The 18,812-nt window shown below is 47.1% G+C and overlaps 1 protein-coding gene across 1 annotated transcript in view; it reads left to right on the top strand.

Moving 5' to 3' along the window:
- Positions 1-3,301: 3,301 nt before the first annotated feature.
- ELOVL4 (ELOVL fatty acid elongase 4) overlaps positions 3,302-18,812 on the top strand; it is a 46,586-nt gene continuing 31,075 nt past the window's right edge. Inside the window, exon 1 of the mRNA XM_040428686.1 lies at positions 3,302-3,567. Within this exon, the coding sequence (XP_040284620.1) occupies positions 3,495-3,567 (73 nt within the window). The 5' untranslated portion in view covers positions 3,302-3,494. The remainder of the gene's footprint in view (positions 3,568-18,812) is intronic.

The raw sequence follows: 18,812 nt of genomic DNA, 5'->3' as shown, positions 1-18,812 counted from the left end.
CCACGGTAATTCAGTCCCATGGTAATACAGTCCCAGGATAATTCAGTACCAGGGTAATACAGTACCAGGATAATACAGCCCCAGGGTAATACAGTCCCAGGATAATACAGTCCCAGGGTAATACAGTCCTAGAATAATACAGTATCAGGATAATACAGTACCAGGATAGTACAGTCCCAGGGTAATACAGTACCAGGATTATACAGTCCCAGGGTAATACAGTCCCAGGATAATACAGTCCCAGGGTAATACAGTCCAAGGATAATACAGTCCTAGGATAATACAGTATCAGGATAATACAGTACCAGGATAGTACAGTCCCAGGATAATACAGTCCCAGGGTAACACAGTCCAAGAATAATACAGTATCAGGATAATACAGTCCCAGGGTAATACAGTACCACCAGTACACTGTGCTTTTTTTTGGGGGGGGGGGGGGGGGGGGCAAAAATTGAGCTTATTTGCAAATTTTAAAATCTGCAGTATGTCAATTGTTTGTATGATTCTGGACCTTCTGTAGTGGTCTTCTCCACAGACGACATAGGTAGGTTTAGAGCAGGACCTGCCTGACTGAGACCAGAATGTGTTCTGATCAAAATACACTGCTCAAAAAAATAAAGGGAACACTTAAACAACACAATGTAACTCCAAGTCAATCACACTTCTGTGAAATCAAACTGTCCACTTAGGAAGCAACACTGAGTGACAATCAATTTCACATGCTGTTGTGCAAATGGGATAGACAACAGGTGGAAATTATAGGCAATTAGCAAGACACCCCCAATAAAGGAGTGGTTCTGCAGGTGGTGACCACAGACCACTTCTCAGTTCCTATGCTTCCTGGCTGATGTTTTGGTCACTTTTGAATGCTGGCGGTGCTTTCACTCTAGTGGTAGCATGAGACGGAGTCTACAACCCACACAAGTGGCTCAGGTAGTGCAGCTTATCCAGGATGGCACATCAATGCGAGCTGTGGCAAGAAGGTTTGCTGTGTCTGTCAGCGTAGTGTCCAGAGCATGGAGGCGCTACCAGGAGACAGGCCAGTACATCAGGAGACGTGGAGGAGGCCGTAGGAGGGCAAAAACCCAGCAGCAGGACCGCTACCTCCGCCTTTGTGCAAGGAGGAACAGGAGGAGCACTGCCAGAGCCCTGCAAAATAACCTCCAGCAGGCCACAAATGTGCATGTGTCTGCTCAAACGGTCAGAAACAGACTCCATGAGGGCCACGACGTCCACAGGTGGGGGTTGTGCTTACAGCCCAACACCGTGCAGGACGTTTGGCATTTGCCAGAGAACACCAAGATTGGCAAATTCGCCACTGGCGCCCTGTGCTCTTCACAGGTGAAAGCAGGTTCACACTGAGCACATGTGACAGACGTGACAGAGTCTGGAGATGCCGTGGAGAACGTTCTGCTGCCTGCAACATCCTCCAGCATGACCGGTTTGGCATTGGGTCAGTAATGGTGTGGGGTGGCATTTCTTTGGAGGGCCGCACAGCCCTCCATGTGCTCGCCAGAGGTAGCCTGACTGCCATTAGGTACCGAGATGAGATCCTCAGACCCCTTGTGAGACCATATGCTGGTGTGGTTGGCCCTGGGTTCCTCCTAATGCAAGACAATGCTAGACCTCATGTGGCTGGAGTGTGTCAGCAGTTCCTGCAAGACGAAGGCATTGATGCTATGGACTGGCCCGCCAGTTCCCCAGACCTGAATCCAATTGAGCACATCTGGGACATCATGTCTCGCTCTATCCACCAACATCACGTTGCACCACAGACTGTCCAGGAGTTGGCAGATGCTTTAGTCCAGGTCTGGGAGGAGATCCTTTAGGAGACCGTCCGCCACCTCATCAGGAGCATGCACAGGCGTTGTAGGGAGGTCATACAGGCACGTGGAGGCCACACACACTACTGAGCCTCATTTTGACTTGTTTTAAGGACATTACATCTAAGTTGGATCAGCCTGTAGTGTGTTTTTCCACTTTAATTTTGAGTGCGACTCCAAATCCAGACCTCCATGGGTTGAAAAATTTGATTTCCATTTTTTTATTTTTGTGTAATTTTGTTGTCAGCACATTCAACTATGTAAAGAACAAAGTATTTCAGAAGAATATTTAATTAACTCAGATCTAGGATGTGTTATTTTTGTGTTCCCTTTATTTTTTTGAGCAGTGTATATTGGCTGAGAGTCTCAGATATTAGCGTATCAGAGTGAGGGCCTTGTCCATATATAATGCTTGCATCTATTGTGTTATTTTCCACAATTTTATAAATGTCGCCATGTACATCTGCATATTTACTATCATATCGTGCAGGATGGTTTTTTTTTAATCTTTGTCTGTGATTCTTGGTCTTCTCCATAGACTTCAATAGAGCTGTTAACATAAACAGAAAATCCACACCAAACAATTCAAAAAAACTATGATAAATAGTGTGGATTTCAGGCTGACTTTCTGCGTACAAATCTGCACCATGTAGACTTTGTCAGAGGTATATATTGGAAAATCTTCCTGACAAATACCGCCATAAAAGCTCAGACGCAATATGCACCATCTGACGTTGTGAGGAGAATAAGGGGACGGCCACACGGTCAGGTTCGGAAGCCAAAACCAGGAGTGAATTATAAAAAAGAGAAGTCCTTAAAGGGGTTGTCTGTGTTCAGAGCTGAACGCGGACATACCCATATTTTCACCCAGGCGGCCCTCTGATGTTAGCATCGGAGTGTGTCATGCTCTCTTGCCCTGCACTGGATCGCTTTATTTACAATACACTGCTGGGCAGAAGCTTCCGCCCGGCAGTGTGTTCGGTGACGTCACCGGCTCCGATGGGCCGGCTTTAGTGCTGCCCTAACCGTTTTACAGGCTAGGGCAGCGCTAAAGAACTCCTGAAAATGCCTTTCAGTGCAGGGCAAAGGAGAGCATCAGAGCAGGAACTGCTGCCATGCTCTTGTCAGGGGGGGGACGGAGGGATGAAAATATGAACCCAGACAACCCCTTTAATACTTCCTCTCCTTTTATGATGCACTCCTGTCATGGCTTCCAAAACTGCATGCAAAAACCTGACGGTGTGGCCTCAGCCTTCCAGAGCTGCATGCCTTTTTCCCTGCCACATCTGTGACACGGGCTTTGCATGCAGTGAAGGCACAGAGGCCGCTGCTGTCACCTCCTCTGTGAGGTAAATCCCCAGCCATGGAGAGCGGAGCACGCCCACAGCGCGGGAGGCTCCACCACTATTGTCTCACTGCGTCAAAGCCTCTGGACATCCTCACCGCGCCTCGCGCCAGCTCGTCATCCTAGAAGCCACGCCCCCCGGACGCTCAGTGGTCCTGGCGGTGACCGGGGGCTGGTACCTGGAATGCGGCTGTCACCAGGGTAACCGCGTCACGTGTGGAGAGGTGGCGCACTCGTTCTCCTCACACTATGCCCCGCTCAGCAGCTCCTCACTGAGCTCATCCCCCGGATTACTGGATAGAACCGGTCACTGAGCAGAGGAGAGGATGGCGCTGACCGCCGTGTCCGAGCTCATCAACGACACGCTGCGCCTGTACAGCTGGAGCCTGAGCATCGCAGGTAAGAGCAGGGGCCACATCCACTGACGTCCGGGCCTGCATCACCGCATCCCTGCCAGACAAACATGGACAGCTGGCTGATGCTGATGCATTGCAGGGGGACTCTGGCTCATTCTGGATGTATGAAGTGGTCCTCTATGGGAGGTGTGCAGTCCCAAGGAGGGGTCCCACCCAGCCGGCTAATGGGGACAACCATCACCTCCTCCTTTCGCCACTTTTTTCAAACCGCGGTTGATATTTTGGTGGAAATGGTCGGTTCTGACAGCGATCTGTGTATTGGCCATCCGTGAAAATAAGATCAAGAGCGAGACACCGCAGTATCATCGGATTCTATAATTCAATGTCAGGCTGCCATTTTAGAAGGTCATGTGACCTCACAGGCCCGCTCCACAAGCAGTGTATGCCAAGAAATGATGGCGGTCTTGCCCATAGTGACCAGCCAGTACATGAGAACCTGAACTCTGATTGGCTCCTCTGGACATCAAGACCATTTTTTATTTTTTTTTATTCTTAGGTTTCGCCCCAGGGGTGGACGGGCCATAGACCCTACAGGGGATTTTCCCGGTGGGCCGATGCCGATAGGGCCACCCCAGCCCTCTCACTGCCGCTGGCCAGGTACATACTACTTGGGGAACTATGAGGGAAGTCCAACATGCTGAAGGTAGGGCTGGCTTGGTGTTGTGGCCCACATCTCACCTCCTTCATAGCCATATCAGAAGGAGGACAGAACGGGGCAGCTATTGATGGCCACCACAGAGGGACAGGGAAGGTATTTAGTGGTACTTGGTTCTGTGGGATGGTATTACTGACCCCGTCAACCTGTATTGGTCCCATCTCCTTGTGCTGCCCACCTTCTGTGAATGTGGACCCACCTACAACACTGGGGCCACTTTTAGTTTTTTTCCAGGTGCACTTTAAGTTTCAAATCTGCCCCTGCCCAGAAGCCACATTCTTGTCCTTGAAGGGGGTTGTTCCCACTAGGGGCATTTTCTGGCCGGACCCATGAGAGGCATTATTCTCGCCTGATCCCTGCCACTGTTTTCCACCGACTCTGCGGGTCCCAAGTCTCCCTGTCAACATCCAATTTAACACGGGACACTGGATGTTGATGCTGGGAGACCCAGGGCCTACAGAGCCAGAGGAGGGGATCAGGCATGATTCCCACTGCGGGTGTGGCCCCTGGAGGAGCTGCAGAAATGGGCCCCAGAGGTGAACGACCCTTTAAATATATATTCCAGGAGATTTACAAGCTGAAAAATGACTGATTAACCCCTTTAGAGGAAACGTGTCATCACCATTATGCTTCCCGCTCTGAGGGCATGCTGATTCCAGGGTTCTGTCAGTTATGTAGGGGCTCATTTTAGAGAAACGTCCACTTTATTGTAGTACTGGAGACCTGACGTTCATGGCTAACCTCCAGCCGCTGATTGACAGCTTTCTCCCTATGCACATTGGGGTCCTTTATCAAACTGGTGTAAAGCAGAACAGGCTTAGTTGCCCATAACAACCAATCAGATTCCCCCTTTCATTTTTCCAAAGGAGCTGTCCAAAATAAAAGGTGGAATCTGATTGGTTGCTATGGGCAACAAAGCCAGTTCTACTTTACACCAGTTTGATAAATCTCCCCCATTATTTTTTATTTGTATGTTCCTGTCATGATCCGTTTAGATGGATACGGTTCCTGCTAAACCTACGTTTGAAGATGGATGATACTACTGTATATTCATTCAGAAGCTGGAGGGTCATTTATAGGGTCAGTTGGCCGTATATGCTGTACTGAGTAGGGTTATCGCAGTCACTTTTCAAGGCCTTGTGATGATGAAGATGCTTTAGATCAGTGCGTTAAGATCTGAGGAATCTCCTTCAGGCTGCAGATAATGCCATTATATGGAATTCCTGTGGGAAATCAATTCCGGCTTTTTACCATGAGCCATAGTAAGAGCTGCTTATTGATTGTGTAGGTTGCCATGCCGCGTCGAGGGTGGTAGAGAATATTCGCTTCTTGGTCATGTACGGATGAAGGCCCTGATATCATCCCTTTATAATGAAATTGTGTGTTGAGGGGGAAGGTTTAGGCCTCTTTCATGTCAATAAATTACAGACATGATGTCCTTGTTCTCCACGGATATAACGCGTATCCGTACATTTTGAAGGGGTGGGCTACTGATGACTATTGTGTAGGTAAGATGACAATACAGTATGGCACTTAGGCTACTTTCACACTGGCGGCAGCAGGGTCCAGGAGGCGGTTCCAGCGGTGGAACATACTGCCGAATCCGTGCTAACGCTAGCCTGCCGGAAGTCTGCTTTGGCCCCATTCACTATAATGGGGGCGAGCCGGAGGTCCCGCCGCAGCATGGCAAACAAGTCGAGAGGCAGCCGGACAAAAACCGTAGAGTGCTCCGGGCCGCCCCTATTATAGTGAATGGGGCCAGAGCGGACTTCCGGTGGCACGGTGGGCTAGCGTTAGCATGGATCTGGCAGGCCGTTCCCCCGCCGGCACAGCCTGCCGGGCCCTGCTGCCGCTAGTGTGAAGGTAGTCTTAGGGTCCATTCACACGTCCGTTGTTTCTTTCCTGATCTGTTCCGTTTTTTGCGGAACAGATCTGGACCAGTTCTGTACCCATTCATTTTCAATGGGTCCTGAAAAAAAATCAGACATTGAGCTGTCCGTTTTTTTTCAGGACCCATTGAAAATGAATGGGTACAGAACTGGTCCAGATCTGTTCCGCAAAAACGGAACAGATCAGGAAAGAAACAACGGACGTGTGAAGGTAGTCTTAGTTGTATAGCCTTTGATGATATTCTGTGCCATTTGCTATATTTCATAAGCCATCTTCCTTGTTAGGCAAATCATCTGTGCTGTCCGCATAGAGGTCCTGTCCATAAGATGACTGCTGGTGGGTGGTCATGTAACATCTAGTCAATAAGCAGAAAGCGGCCAACCCCCGTAAGGAAGCATTGACACGTCCACAAATGGGTCTACGACATGCAGAAAGCAGCCAACCCCCTTAAGGCTCCATTCATACCTCCGCAAATGGGCACTGCGACATACTGCGACGCGGCAGTCGCAGAAAAATCCATTTTGAAAGGATTTTTTTGCGACTGTCGTGTCGCAGTGCGACACCATAGACTATCATTATATAAATTGTCGCGCGACATTGGTGCGACAAAATGTCGCAGTGTAGTTGTGTCCTATGTGTCTTGGATTTTTTGCAGATCCGGATTTTTTTGTGGATCCAGGAGTGGCGCTTGGTGGTGAAGGTCATTTATTAAGACCGGTATTTTAGACGCTTTCTAGCTGGCTTACATTTAGACCAGTTTCTATGCCTAAACCAGCCCACGCCGGCCGATCCCCTGCCCAGGCCACACCCACTCTTTTGGACCTGGTGTGAGCGGGGAAAAGTCAAAGACTGCAGTGCAAAGGACCTTTGCACCACAAACTGCACCAGAAATAAGCCTAATATATGCATATTTCTGGTTAGTAAATGACCCCCTTAGTATTTTGGCGCATTTCTTGCAAAGCCCCACCCTTTCTGTTCACCCTAAATGTGCCACTTTGTAGACAGTGATGTGCACATAGCCCTGCCTGTGTATTGGTTTTTAGACACCATCCTGCCTGTACTATATAATTTTTATTCACTTGGACAAGGTTTTTAATAGGGATGTCCCGATACCAGTATCGGTATCGGGGCCGATACCGGACATTTGCACGAATACTTGTACTCGTGCAAATGTCGCCGATACCACGGCCGATACCTCATGGCCCAGATCAGCGGTGGCGGAGGCGTGTCCCATCTTCTTCCGGGTGGCGGCTGCAGCGGCGTGTCCCATCTTCTCTTCCGGTCGGCGGTGGCGCTGCTCCCAGCTGATCAGCGTGGGGATGGCAGCGGATATTATACACCTGGGGACGTGCTGGCTCGGCAGCGGCAGGAGGAGGCCGCCTCTGGATGGGGTTCTGGATATTATCCTCAGTGGACTGCAAGAAGCTGGGCCGGAGGTGGAGAGATGGCAGGAGCTGCCGGAGCCCAGGTACTGCAGTCCATTCTTATGTTTGCCAGCCACATCTGATTCTGAGAAAGCTGTGTGACAGCCAATATGGCTGCCTCTCATAAGCAGAGCCACCCAGAGCAGAAGTGGGAGGAGCTGGCATTGAGAACTTCAGGGAAAGTGGGTGACAACCCCTGTGACTGCTGTGATGCTGGCTGCTGTGGTTGTCACCAAGGATCTACCAGACTGGGAGCATTCATACAGTCTGTGACTACTCAGTCGCCTTCATTATGCTGGCCATTAAAGGGGTTGTCACAGATTTATGCCGGAAATATGTAATGAAGTAAAGAATATCGGAGAGGTCACGTGGCTGTACTCTGCGCATCTGCATGGGAAGGATTACATCAGGCCAGGTGGGTATGATGCATGAAATGGAGGCGAAATCCAGTTAATAACAGTGAATAATAAAATAAGGTGGTGGTGGGGGGGCAATGGGCATATAATAGTGATCCCCAACCAATGTGCCTCCAGCTGTTGCAAAACTACACCTCCCCAGCATGCCCGCACAGCCAAAAGCTGTGCGGGCATGCTGGGAGTTGTAGTTTTGCAACAGCTGGAGGCACATTGGTTGGGAAACACTGTTATATGCCCATTTATTAATTTATTAACCCTTGTACAAAGGAAAAGTAAAGCAGTTGTCTATAGCAACCAAATTCCAGCTTTAATTCTTTTCATTGCTATCAGCAACTGCGCCACTATTTCTTTGTACAAAGTTTGATAAATCTCCCCTAAGACTAAATTAAATTTGAAGTAAAAACATTACCACACCATAATTGGTATCGGTAATTGGTATCGGTGAGTACTTAAATAAAAGCATCGGTACTCGTACTCAGTCTTAAAAAAATGGTATCGGGACATCCCTAGTTTTTAATATAAGCCTAAGGCCTCATGCACGGGACGTATTTTCTTTCCGTGTCTGTTCTGGGGTTTTTTGCAGACCGTATACGGAACCATTCATTTCAATGGGTCCGCAAAAAAAACTGAAGTTACTCCGTGTGCATTCCGTTTCCGTATTTCCGTTCCGCAAAAAAACAGAACATGTCCTATTATTGTCCGCATTACGGACAAGGATAGTACTGATCTATTAGGGGCCAGCTGTTCCGTTCCGCAATATACGGAATGCACAAGGACGTCATCCTTATTTTTTGCGGACCGCAAAATACATACGTCGTGTGCATGAGGCCTAAGGCCTCATCCAGAGCCCTTAAAGTGTTTTCCAGGAAAAGATATTTATGACTTATCCTCTGGATAGGTCATCAGTATTAGATCTGAGGTGGTGCGACACCCGGGACCCCCTCCGATCAGCTGTTAGAAGTGGCCTTGAGCGCCACAGCCTCTTCCTAGGCCAATGACATCACCGTACACTGGTCACATGGCCTAGTTGCAGCTCAGCCCCATTCAAGTCAATTGGTCTGAGCTGCAATACCAAGCACGGCCACTATATGATGTACGGCGCTGTCCTTGGAGCCTGCATCACTCACCAAATCATAGATGAGGACAGCAGCTCCCTGAAACAGTTGATAAGTGGGGATGCCAGGACTTGGGCCCCCGCTGATGTGATAATGATGACCTATCCTGGGGATAAGTCATCATTATATTTTCCAGGATAACTGCTTTTAAGCCACGGTATGTCAAAAATATTATTCGTTACAATCAATTTTTTTATGTCAAAAAAAGAAAGAAATATATATGTGTGTGTGTGTGTATATATATATATACCTTGGAAGTCTATGGTTGCCTATTCTGGAGGTTGTATGGAGCGGTGATACAGCCTTTGTATCCAGTTTTCTGCTGGCTGGTAGGATCAGTGAGTTGACAGTAATTTCCATTGTTCTGCTCTGTTATAGGGGGAGAACAACGAAAATAATGGAAGTGCCAGATCAGGCACATAACTGACATGAACAGAGCGGAGCCGAACAAGGGGGCACGGCTGTTATAGGGGGAGAACAACGAAAATAATGGAAGTGCCAGATCAGGCACATAACTGACATGAACAGAGCGGAGCCGAACAAGGGGGCACGGCTGTTATAGGGGGAGAACAACGAAAATAATGGAAGTGCCAGATCAGGCACATAACTGACATGAACAGAGCGGAGCCGAACAAGGGGGCACGGCTTATGAAATATAGCAATGGCACAGAATATCTAAAAAAGTTGACATTAGTAAGTGCCATAATACACATTGCTCACAAGTAGCCAACCCCTTTAAGCTGCCATGATTTTCTTTTACGGAGACAGCCATTATATGACTTGATAGATAATGTTAGAATTTTTGGTCCAATAGTAGATAAACATCAGTCTGGTTCATGGCCTGCATGGCAATTTTGATGTGTTCCCTAAAAGTACAGTCCGATGACCAATCAGTCCCTCATCCGTTGGCTACTTTACATCCCTCTCATATTCTTTTTGGATCTAAAGTAATTTAATCAGTACATAGAAAATGAAGCGACTCTGCATTTACACGGCCCGGTTCCTGCGAACAGTCATTGCCGACAATCTGGCCATGTGAATATAGGCACCACCGATCATAGTGTCTGGGCCGCAGGTTGTGTGGTCTAAACAGCGATCTGCTGCTCAGAAACCTAATCTGTATGAGGACGAGGGTCTCCTTCACTGAACGCTTCCCTCACGCAAATTGCCTCCACAACTCCTACAGAGACAGATGTGTCTCCATGGTTACAGACTACTGGAAAACCCAGTGTAGTCGGATCTTGCAGTTGAATATTAGAATGTATATCTCTTTCGGCTGAGATGGTTGCTGTAATGGATCTGTGCATATAGTGGATCCGATACTTTGTTCTTTCTATGGGGACAATCCCTCGCAGATTTCTGACCACTAGTTACCGGTTATTTGTGGTTATGGTTTTCATAGTTTAGCACAAACGCTGAGGCAGCAGTTCGTAATAAAACATGTTTTCCATGGATCTCACAGTGTTCATGAATGACTCCTTCAGCGGAGAGTAATTTGTGTGACAGCGGGCCCTGAGAATCTGCAGTCTCTGGATTACTGTCTGCTACTAATCACTTTAAAGGGATTCTGTCACCTCGTTTTAGCTTATAGAGCTGCGGGCAAGTCCTCATGGTGTCTGGCAGACCAGCGAGACAATTAAGGCTTGCAACACCAGAACAGGGTGTTTGCTCCAGTCAAAAGGGGCTACAGGGACCCCTGAGTATCCTTGACCTTAAAGGGATTCTGTCACCTCGTTTTAGCTTATAGAGCTGCGGACATGCACGGCTAGATCGCCGCTAGCATGTCCGCAACATACCTGTCCCATAAAGCTGTGTCCTTTTATTGTGTTTAAAAAAATGATTTTAGAGATATGTAAATCAGCCTGGTAAGGTGCCCAAGGGGCTGTACTAACCTTCTTGGTGCCCAGCCACGACCCCCTGTGAAGGAGCCCAGCGCCGCCTGCATCCAGAAATCCCCTCCTTGCTCACAGTTAGATTGCTGTAATCGCAGTTCCTTCTCTGAGGCTGATGCCAGCACAGGGAAGGAACACTATACTGGCACTGCGCATGCGCGACGAGCTCACACATCGTGAGATTACAGCAATCTAACTGTGAAGAAAGGAGGAGATTCGGAGGACGCAGGCGGCGCTGGGCTCCTTCACAGGGGGTCGTGGCTGGGCACCAAGAAGGTTAGTACAGCCCCTTGGGCACCTTACCAGGCTGATTTACATATCTCTAAAATCATTTTTTTAAACACAATAAAAGGACACCGCTTTATGGGACAGGTATATTGCGGACATGCTAGCGGCGATCTAGCCGTGCATGTCCGCAGCTCTATAGGGTAAAACGAGGTGACAGAATCCCTTTAGGGTCAAGGATACTAAGGGGTCCCTGTAGCCCCTTTTGACTGGAGCAAACACCCTGTTCTGGTGTTGCAAGCCTTAATTGTCTCGCTGGTCTGCCAGACACCACGCGGACTTGCCCTCTAACCTCCAAATCACTACACTAAGGCCTCATGCACACAAACGTATTTTTATATCCGTGACCATTCCGGGTTTTTTTTGCGGACCGTATACGGACCCATTAATTTCAATGGGTCCGCAGAAAAAAACGAAAGTCAATCCATCTGCATTCCGTTTCCGTATTTCCGTTCCGCAAAACAATAGAACGTGTCCTATTGTCCGCAAATAACGTTCCGTGGCTTTATTCAAGTCAATGAGTCTGCAAAAAATAGGGAATGCATACGGAACACATCCGTATGCCATCCTGCGGATCCATGCTGTAGAAATGCTAGGCTCAGCCCACTTTGCCCATGTGTTTGGTGTTTACAACATTAGCTGAGCACATGTGCATGCGCTGAAACAGGCCTCAACTCGTCTACCTTGGCTGAGAAGACAGAATGGATGCGGAGAGGCTGATTTTACTCATTGAAGAGCGTCCCCAACTGTGGGACACCCGCAGCGATGCCTATCATGAGCGGGCATGGGAGGAGGTCACTTGAGAGATGCTGGCCAGAGAGTGGGAGAAGGCAAAGTCTTCCAAACGGCGCAAATTAGGTAAGCCAACCCATGCGGATGTTTCTTGCTCTGAAAATGTATATTGTTTATGTCTACCTTTGATGCACTGACGTATATATAGGGGAAGCAGGGAAATGAGGTTATTTGTTAGGGAAGAGGCACCCTGAGGATGTTCCAAAATAGTTATATTCCTTGTCACCTTCAACAGCCCTATACATTGTGGCTCTCCAGCTGTAGTGAAACTACAATTCCCACCATGCCCTGCTGTAGGCTGATCGCTTTATTAAGTCTGGACATGCTGGGAGTTGTAGTTTATAAACAGCTGTAGAGCCGCATATTGCGTATAACTGTATTGTAACTAATGCAACTGTTTGAGCCCTGGCACGTTTTCCTGGTTACAACAACCCTGCTATCCAGCATCGGCGGCCATGCTTGTACAGTATAGGAAAAAGTGCCACCCTCTCTGGAGCTGGGATAGTCCTGCTCTTTTTCCTGTACTGTGCAAGCGCAGTCACCGCAGCTGGATTTCATGGTGTTCGTAACCATGGAAACAAGAAGTCTAGGAAGGGATTTTAACATGAAGCCGGCCAGAGTAGGAAGAAATGTGGGTAATAAAAATATATTATAAAGTGGCTTCTATTCATGTTTTCAACATTATAAATAGTATCTGCTGCGATGACCCAATAGAGTGAAATGTTTGTTTAGAGGGCCATTGAATGTATATGCCCCGCAACTAATGTGTAAAAAACATGTGTATAGCACTAGCACAATTTTATTATAGTACACGTTACTGTATATGGTATCAACATAAAAAATGTCAGTTTTTCCATGTGTGTGTACATATACATTTAGAATGGTTGTTATGTTATATTTCTACAGTGCAACGAGTGAAGACCCGCTGGCAATCATGCCAAGACCAGTTTCGACGGGAACTGGTCATGTCACAGGGACACAGTGGTGATGGGGGGCTTAGAAAGAAGCCCTCTCTCTACACTAAACATCTACAGTTTTTGCGACCTGTGCTGTGAACACCAAATGTATTTAGTGGTTGTTATAATTTTATACATGCAAATAAAAGCTTGATTTTGGCTTTTATTTTGTATGAATGATAACAGCATAGAAGTAATTTTTGATGCAATGATCTTCCTTGGCCTCAATTGCACATGCCTGGTACAAGTTGTTCTCAGCCGGTAATATACTGCCCTTGTCCAGACCATGCTAGAAGAAGACTTCCATCTAGCATTGTTTCTCCTGACATGACCTGCACAAATGGGTGACCCCTGAAACAGGTGAGGGGAGCAATAAGGAACATCCACCCGTCAACAGTTTGTCAACATTGCTAGGCGGAGGTCGGTGTCTACCACAGTGTGGACAAGGACAGTACATCACTGCCAGTACTGAAACAGACCTTGCCCTCTGCAATGTAGCACATGGCTAATGGGAACAATGGACCAAGACATTAACCAAAAATGTACTTGGACTACATGATATATGAAGGCTTTATTTGGGGTGCCATTTTGGAACCCAAAGAACCACTTTATTTAGAGCTTCTGCAGCCTTTTAAAATTGACAAGCAATACTCAAAATACTTTAATATTTGAAAAGGCTGCTGGACCCCTGTGTTCCAGTGTGGGTTATTACATGTCTTATGGTCATACCCTTTACACACATTATTTATTCAAAATGATATCTCATTCACAGCACCATTGACAGCCTGAAGGAACAAGGGGGTAATGCAACCAGCTCTACCAAGGAAGGGCAAGCTGTTGGTCCCCTGGAATCCCCTCGTCCTGTGGTGGAAGAGGCAGAAAGTGTGGAGCACCTGGTTCGTCCTGAGAGGCAGGAGGAGTCGTCGGCTTTGGATGGAGCTGCCACTCTTCCATCCAGCCCAGAAAGACCCAGGAGACAGCCACGGCGGAGAAGGGGGGTTAGAGACATTCCTGTTTCTGCCTCTAATACTCGAGCCCTGATTGATACTCACATGCTCGAGTATTTGAGCCAGAGAAGGAATGAAGGGAAGGAGGAGCCACCATAGCCACCATAATGGATTCGCCAATGGATCCTATGGAGCTGGTGCAGACTGTGGATAACATGAAGCACCGGCTTTATTGTTGTCAACAGAACCACAACCTGGGCCCCGCATGTTGTCACAACAACTAGGCCCAGCTCATATTCACAACCCCTATACTCCTATGAGCATGAATATGGCTCCCGGCCGCATTTTCAAGGGCCCAGAATGCCATTCCAACACCAAAGTAATGTGGCATGGGACGGGACCTTTCATCAGGGAGCTTATGGACTTATCATTTTTTTTTTTAGTTTGTGTTGTTTTTTTTATAGTGGCTGAATGATAAGCCAATCTTGTTTGTTAATGTTTATTTATCATATAAAAAATTATGAAAACTAAAATGTCTGTCATTTTGTTCAATATGTTATAACATTCAAACAATAACACCATTTACTTTTTTAGAGAAATGCAAACAGTACAAAAATAATACACATAGTTTAGATTACTTTATTTTATTAATTACAACTAGGGCTGTGCATATACTTTAAGAAAAAGGATTTTCCAAATGTTCTAAGTGCTGGGATAACCTCCAAAGCAGGGACCTTGGACAGCGTCTTGAAGTGCTCTGCATGCCTAAAGAAAGAAACAGCTGGGCACGAAATTAAATAGACCCTAAATATATCATTATAAAGAGGCATTAGAGGGTTTTTGTAGACAAAAAAAACCAATTAATATACTCATGCACATTAAAAAAATGAACATGAATTAACACAGACAGATGTTTTTAAGTTCTGGCTACAGTTTAACCCCAGCCCACAATCCACGTCAAGGGTCCTCTTTGTCTTGTGAGTCCTTACACTATCTACTGTGGGGACTCACTCTAGTAGACAGGATTAGCGGACGCAGTATAGAGGCAACAACAAGTTCTTTGGATCAAACAGTTCAGTGTTTTATTCACACTTTAGGCAAGTGACAAAACAAACAAAAAGTCACCTTGCGGTGTTGGTGGTAATTCACACCATGCGGCAATTCTGCCTCAGAGTCCTTGACCATAGCAGCACCAACCTGTTTTCACGCCAAACAGGTAGCAAGCCTTCATCCAGATACAAGGCTCCCAAATCCCAACACAAAGACATGGCTTCTGAGCCCAGCTGGCTATTTAAAGGGAACCTGTCGCCTCTACTATGCTACCCTCACTGAGCGTTTCTAAATGTTCATTGCGTTACCCTAACCATATAAATTACACTTTTAATTTCATTTGCAGACGAATTCAATAAGTATTATGCATTTTTGTACTTTCTGCCTTTTATGCAAATTAACATAAAAGAGTCATATCTTCCTTGTGTGACCAGAGAAGAGTCATATTTTCAAGCTCTGACTCATCTCAGGTTCATTTGCATATCTATCAAATCGTTTTTTTTTGCACAATAAAAGCACACAGAGCTATGGGGACTGGATATTGCGGATGTGCTAGCGGTGATCTAGCAGCCCATGTCCTCAGCTCTATACCCAAAATCCCGGTGACAGGTTCACTTTAAGGACAGCCAGGTGCTGCCAAAACCCGGAACGGCACTTAAAATCTGGTCCAGTATTTGACCTCACCTGGCTGTAAATCAGCCCAGCAGACAAAACCTCTCACTGTGTCACACTACATATAACCCCCCACCAAAATAAAATCACTAGAAAACATCAAAAACTATGATGACTATGATTCTTCATAGAGGTCCCGATCTGCAAGCCCTGCAGTTCCAGGTCATCCATGAAGGGTCTGGTCCAATCCTCCAGATGAAGATGTACCAGGTTCTAATAAATACAATTCTGGGGGAGCATCATGAATCCTGACGAAGTTATGCAGAATCACACATGCTTGAATAACCAGGGTGGCATTCTCCGGTGCCATCTGCACACAAACGTTTCTTTTCCGTTTCCGTTCCATTTTTGGGGTTCCGTATACGGAACCATTCATTTCAATGGATCCGCAAAAAAAAAAACGGAAGGTACTCCGTATGCCTTCCGTTTCCGTTTGCCATCCAGTGTCTCAATGCAGCTTGGAAACTGCGCATCAACATAAAAACCCTCAGCAATTCGGATCCAATCCTCAGCCTTGGGCTCTGGCATCACCGCTTCCCATTCCTATTTGTGTCCTGGTAACAAAAAGTCAAAGCTGTTCACAGACATATGACAATACCCATGACATTGCTCAGGATGCTGTCGCAGATCCATGTACAGCGTGTGGAAGTGACCCTTCCTGCACCGCTGAGAGACAATTGGGTGAACCCATTGCCTCCTCCTCCTCGGTTCCACGTTCAGCATCCTGTTCCCGAGAAAGCCGCCAGCACAAGAGAACCCGTTCCTCCGAATCGTCAGCCATGATACAACAGATAACAGTAGCCAGAAACTCTCAACTCTCTAAGCTCTCAATGCTGCAACAACAATCACATGACCAAGTTATATAGGGGAGTGAAAAAGGGGATGTGTCCAAAAATGATTACCAAGTTCCTGTTTCCGTTCCGCAAAAAACGGATGGCATACGGAAACTATACAGAGATTTTTTTTGCGGAAATAATTCACGTAAACAATACGGATACAAAAAAAAAACAGAACAACAGATCCGTGAAATACGGACTGCAAAATACATATGGTCGTGTGCATGAGGCCTAAGATGTATGCAAAGTATACCCTGGATAATGCTGTGTAAAAAGTATAAAGGAAAAAAATGCAAAACCTAGATTCAATAAAGTGTCAGCCGCTTTGTTTTGGTGGCAAGTACATAAATGTTTGCCAATTCCTTTCAAATTTCATCTGCAGAAATTTCAGAAACAAATCTGTCGTGTGAATGCACTCTTAGGCCCCTTTCATACGGGCGTCGTGGAAGAGGTCCGGATGCGTTGCGGGAAACCCGCGCAAGTGCGCACGCAATTTCAGTCAGTTTTGTCTACAATTGTGTTACATTGTTCAGTTTTTTCCGCGCGAGTGCAAAGCGTTTTAATGCGTTTTGCACGGGCGTGATAAAAAACTGAATGTTTTTACCCAGACCTGAACCCGGACTTCTTCACTGAAGTTCGGGTTTGGGTTTGGTGTTCTGTAGATTTTATTATTTTCCATTATAACATGGTTAGTCCGGGTTTGGGTCTGGGTACCACATTTAGTTTTTTTTCATGCACGTGCAAAACGCATTGCACCCGCGCGATAAAAACTGAACAACGCAATCGCAGACAAAAAACTGACTGAAATTGTGTGCGCACTCGCGCGGTTTTCCCACAATGCATCCGGAGCAAATCCGGGACGCCCGTCTGAAAGAGGCCTAAAATAGTTCAAGAGGGGCCTGGATGTATTTCTGGAGTGTAATAATATTACAGGCTATATCTACTAGAGAGGGGTCGTTGATCCACGGAGTTATTCTGATTGCCTGATTGGAGTCGGGAAGGAATTTTTTTCCCCTTAAGGCCTCCTGCACACGAACGTATTTTTTTGCGGTCCGCAAAAACGGATCCCGTTTTTCCGTGATCCGTGACCGTTTTTTCGTCCGTGGGTCTTCCTTGATTTTTGGAGGATCCACGGACATGAAAAAAAAGTCGTTTTGGTGTCCGCCTGGCCGTGCGGAGCCAAACGGATCCGTCCTGAATTACAATGCAAGTCAATGGGGACGGATCCGTTTGACGTTGACACAATATGGTGCCATTTCAAACGGATCCGTCCCCATTGACTTTCAATGTAAAGTCAGGAGTTAATATACCATAGGATGGGAGTTTTCTCCAATCCGATGGTATATTTTAACTTGAAGCGTCCCCATCACCATGGGAACGCCTCTATGTTAGAATATACTGTCGGATATGAGTTAGATCGTGAAACCTCATTTCCGACAGTATATTCTAACACAGAGGCGTTCCCATAGTGATGGGGACGCTTCTAGTTAGAATATACTACAAACTGTGTACAAGACTGCCCCCTGCTGCCTAGCAGCATCCGATCTCTTACAGGGGGCCGTGATCAGCACAATTAACCCCTCAAGTGCCGCACCTGAAGGGGTTAATTGTACTATCATATCCCCCTGTAAGAGATCAGGGCTGCCAGGCAGCAGGGGGCAGACCCCCCCCCCCCCCTCCCCAGTTTGAATATCATTGGTGGCCAGTGTGGCCCCCCCCCCTTCCTCCCTCTATTGTAATAAATCGTTGGTGGCACAGTGTGTGCGCCCCCCCCCCCTTCCTCCCTCTATTGTAATAAATCGTTGGTGGCACAGTGTGCGCCCCCCCCCCCCTTCCTCCCTCTATTGTAATAAATCGTTGGTGGCACAGTGTGCGCCCCCCCCCCCCCTTCCTCCCTCTATTGTAATAAATCGTTGGTGGCACAGTGTGCGCCCCCCATCGGCCCCCCCTCCCTCTATAGCATTAACAACATTGGTGGCCAGTGTGCGGCCTCCCATCTCCCCCCCTCCCCCCCCCCCAGATCATTGGTGGCAGCGGGTTACTAGCAATAGTACAATAGTAAGAGATTCATACTTACCTGGGAGCTGCGATGTTCGTGTCCGGCCGGGAGCTCCTCCTACTGGTAAGTGACAGTTCATTTAGCAATGCGCCGCACAGACCTGAGGCTGTCACTTACCAGTAGGTGGAGCTCCCGGCCGGACACGAAAATCGCAGCAGCAGGTAAGTATGAATCTTCTACTATTGTACTATTGCTAAGTAACCATGGCAACCAGGACTGTAGTAGCGTCCTGGTTGCCA

The sequence above is a fragment of the Bufo bufo genome, chromosome 4 (assembly GCF_905171765.1).
Source record: "Bufo bufo chromosome 4, aBufBuf1.1, whole genome shotgun sequence".
Taxonomy (NCBI): domain Eukaryota; kingdom Metazoa; phylum Chordata; class Amphibia; order Anura; family Bufonidae; genus Bufo; species Bufo bufo.
This window is presented reverse-complemented; position numbering and strand designations above follow the sequence as displayed.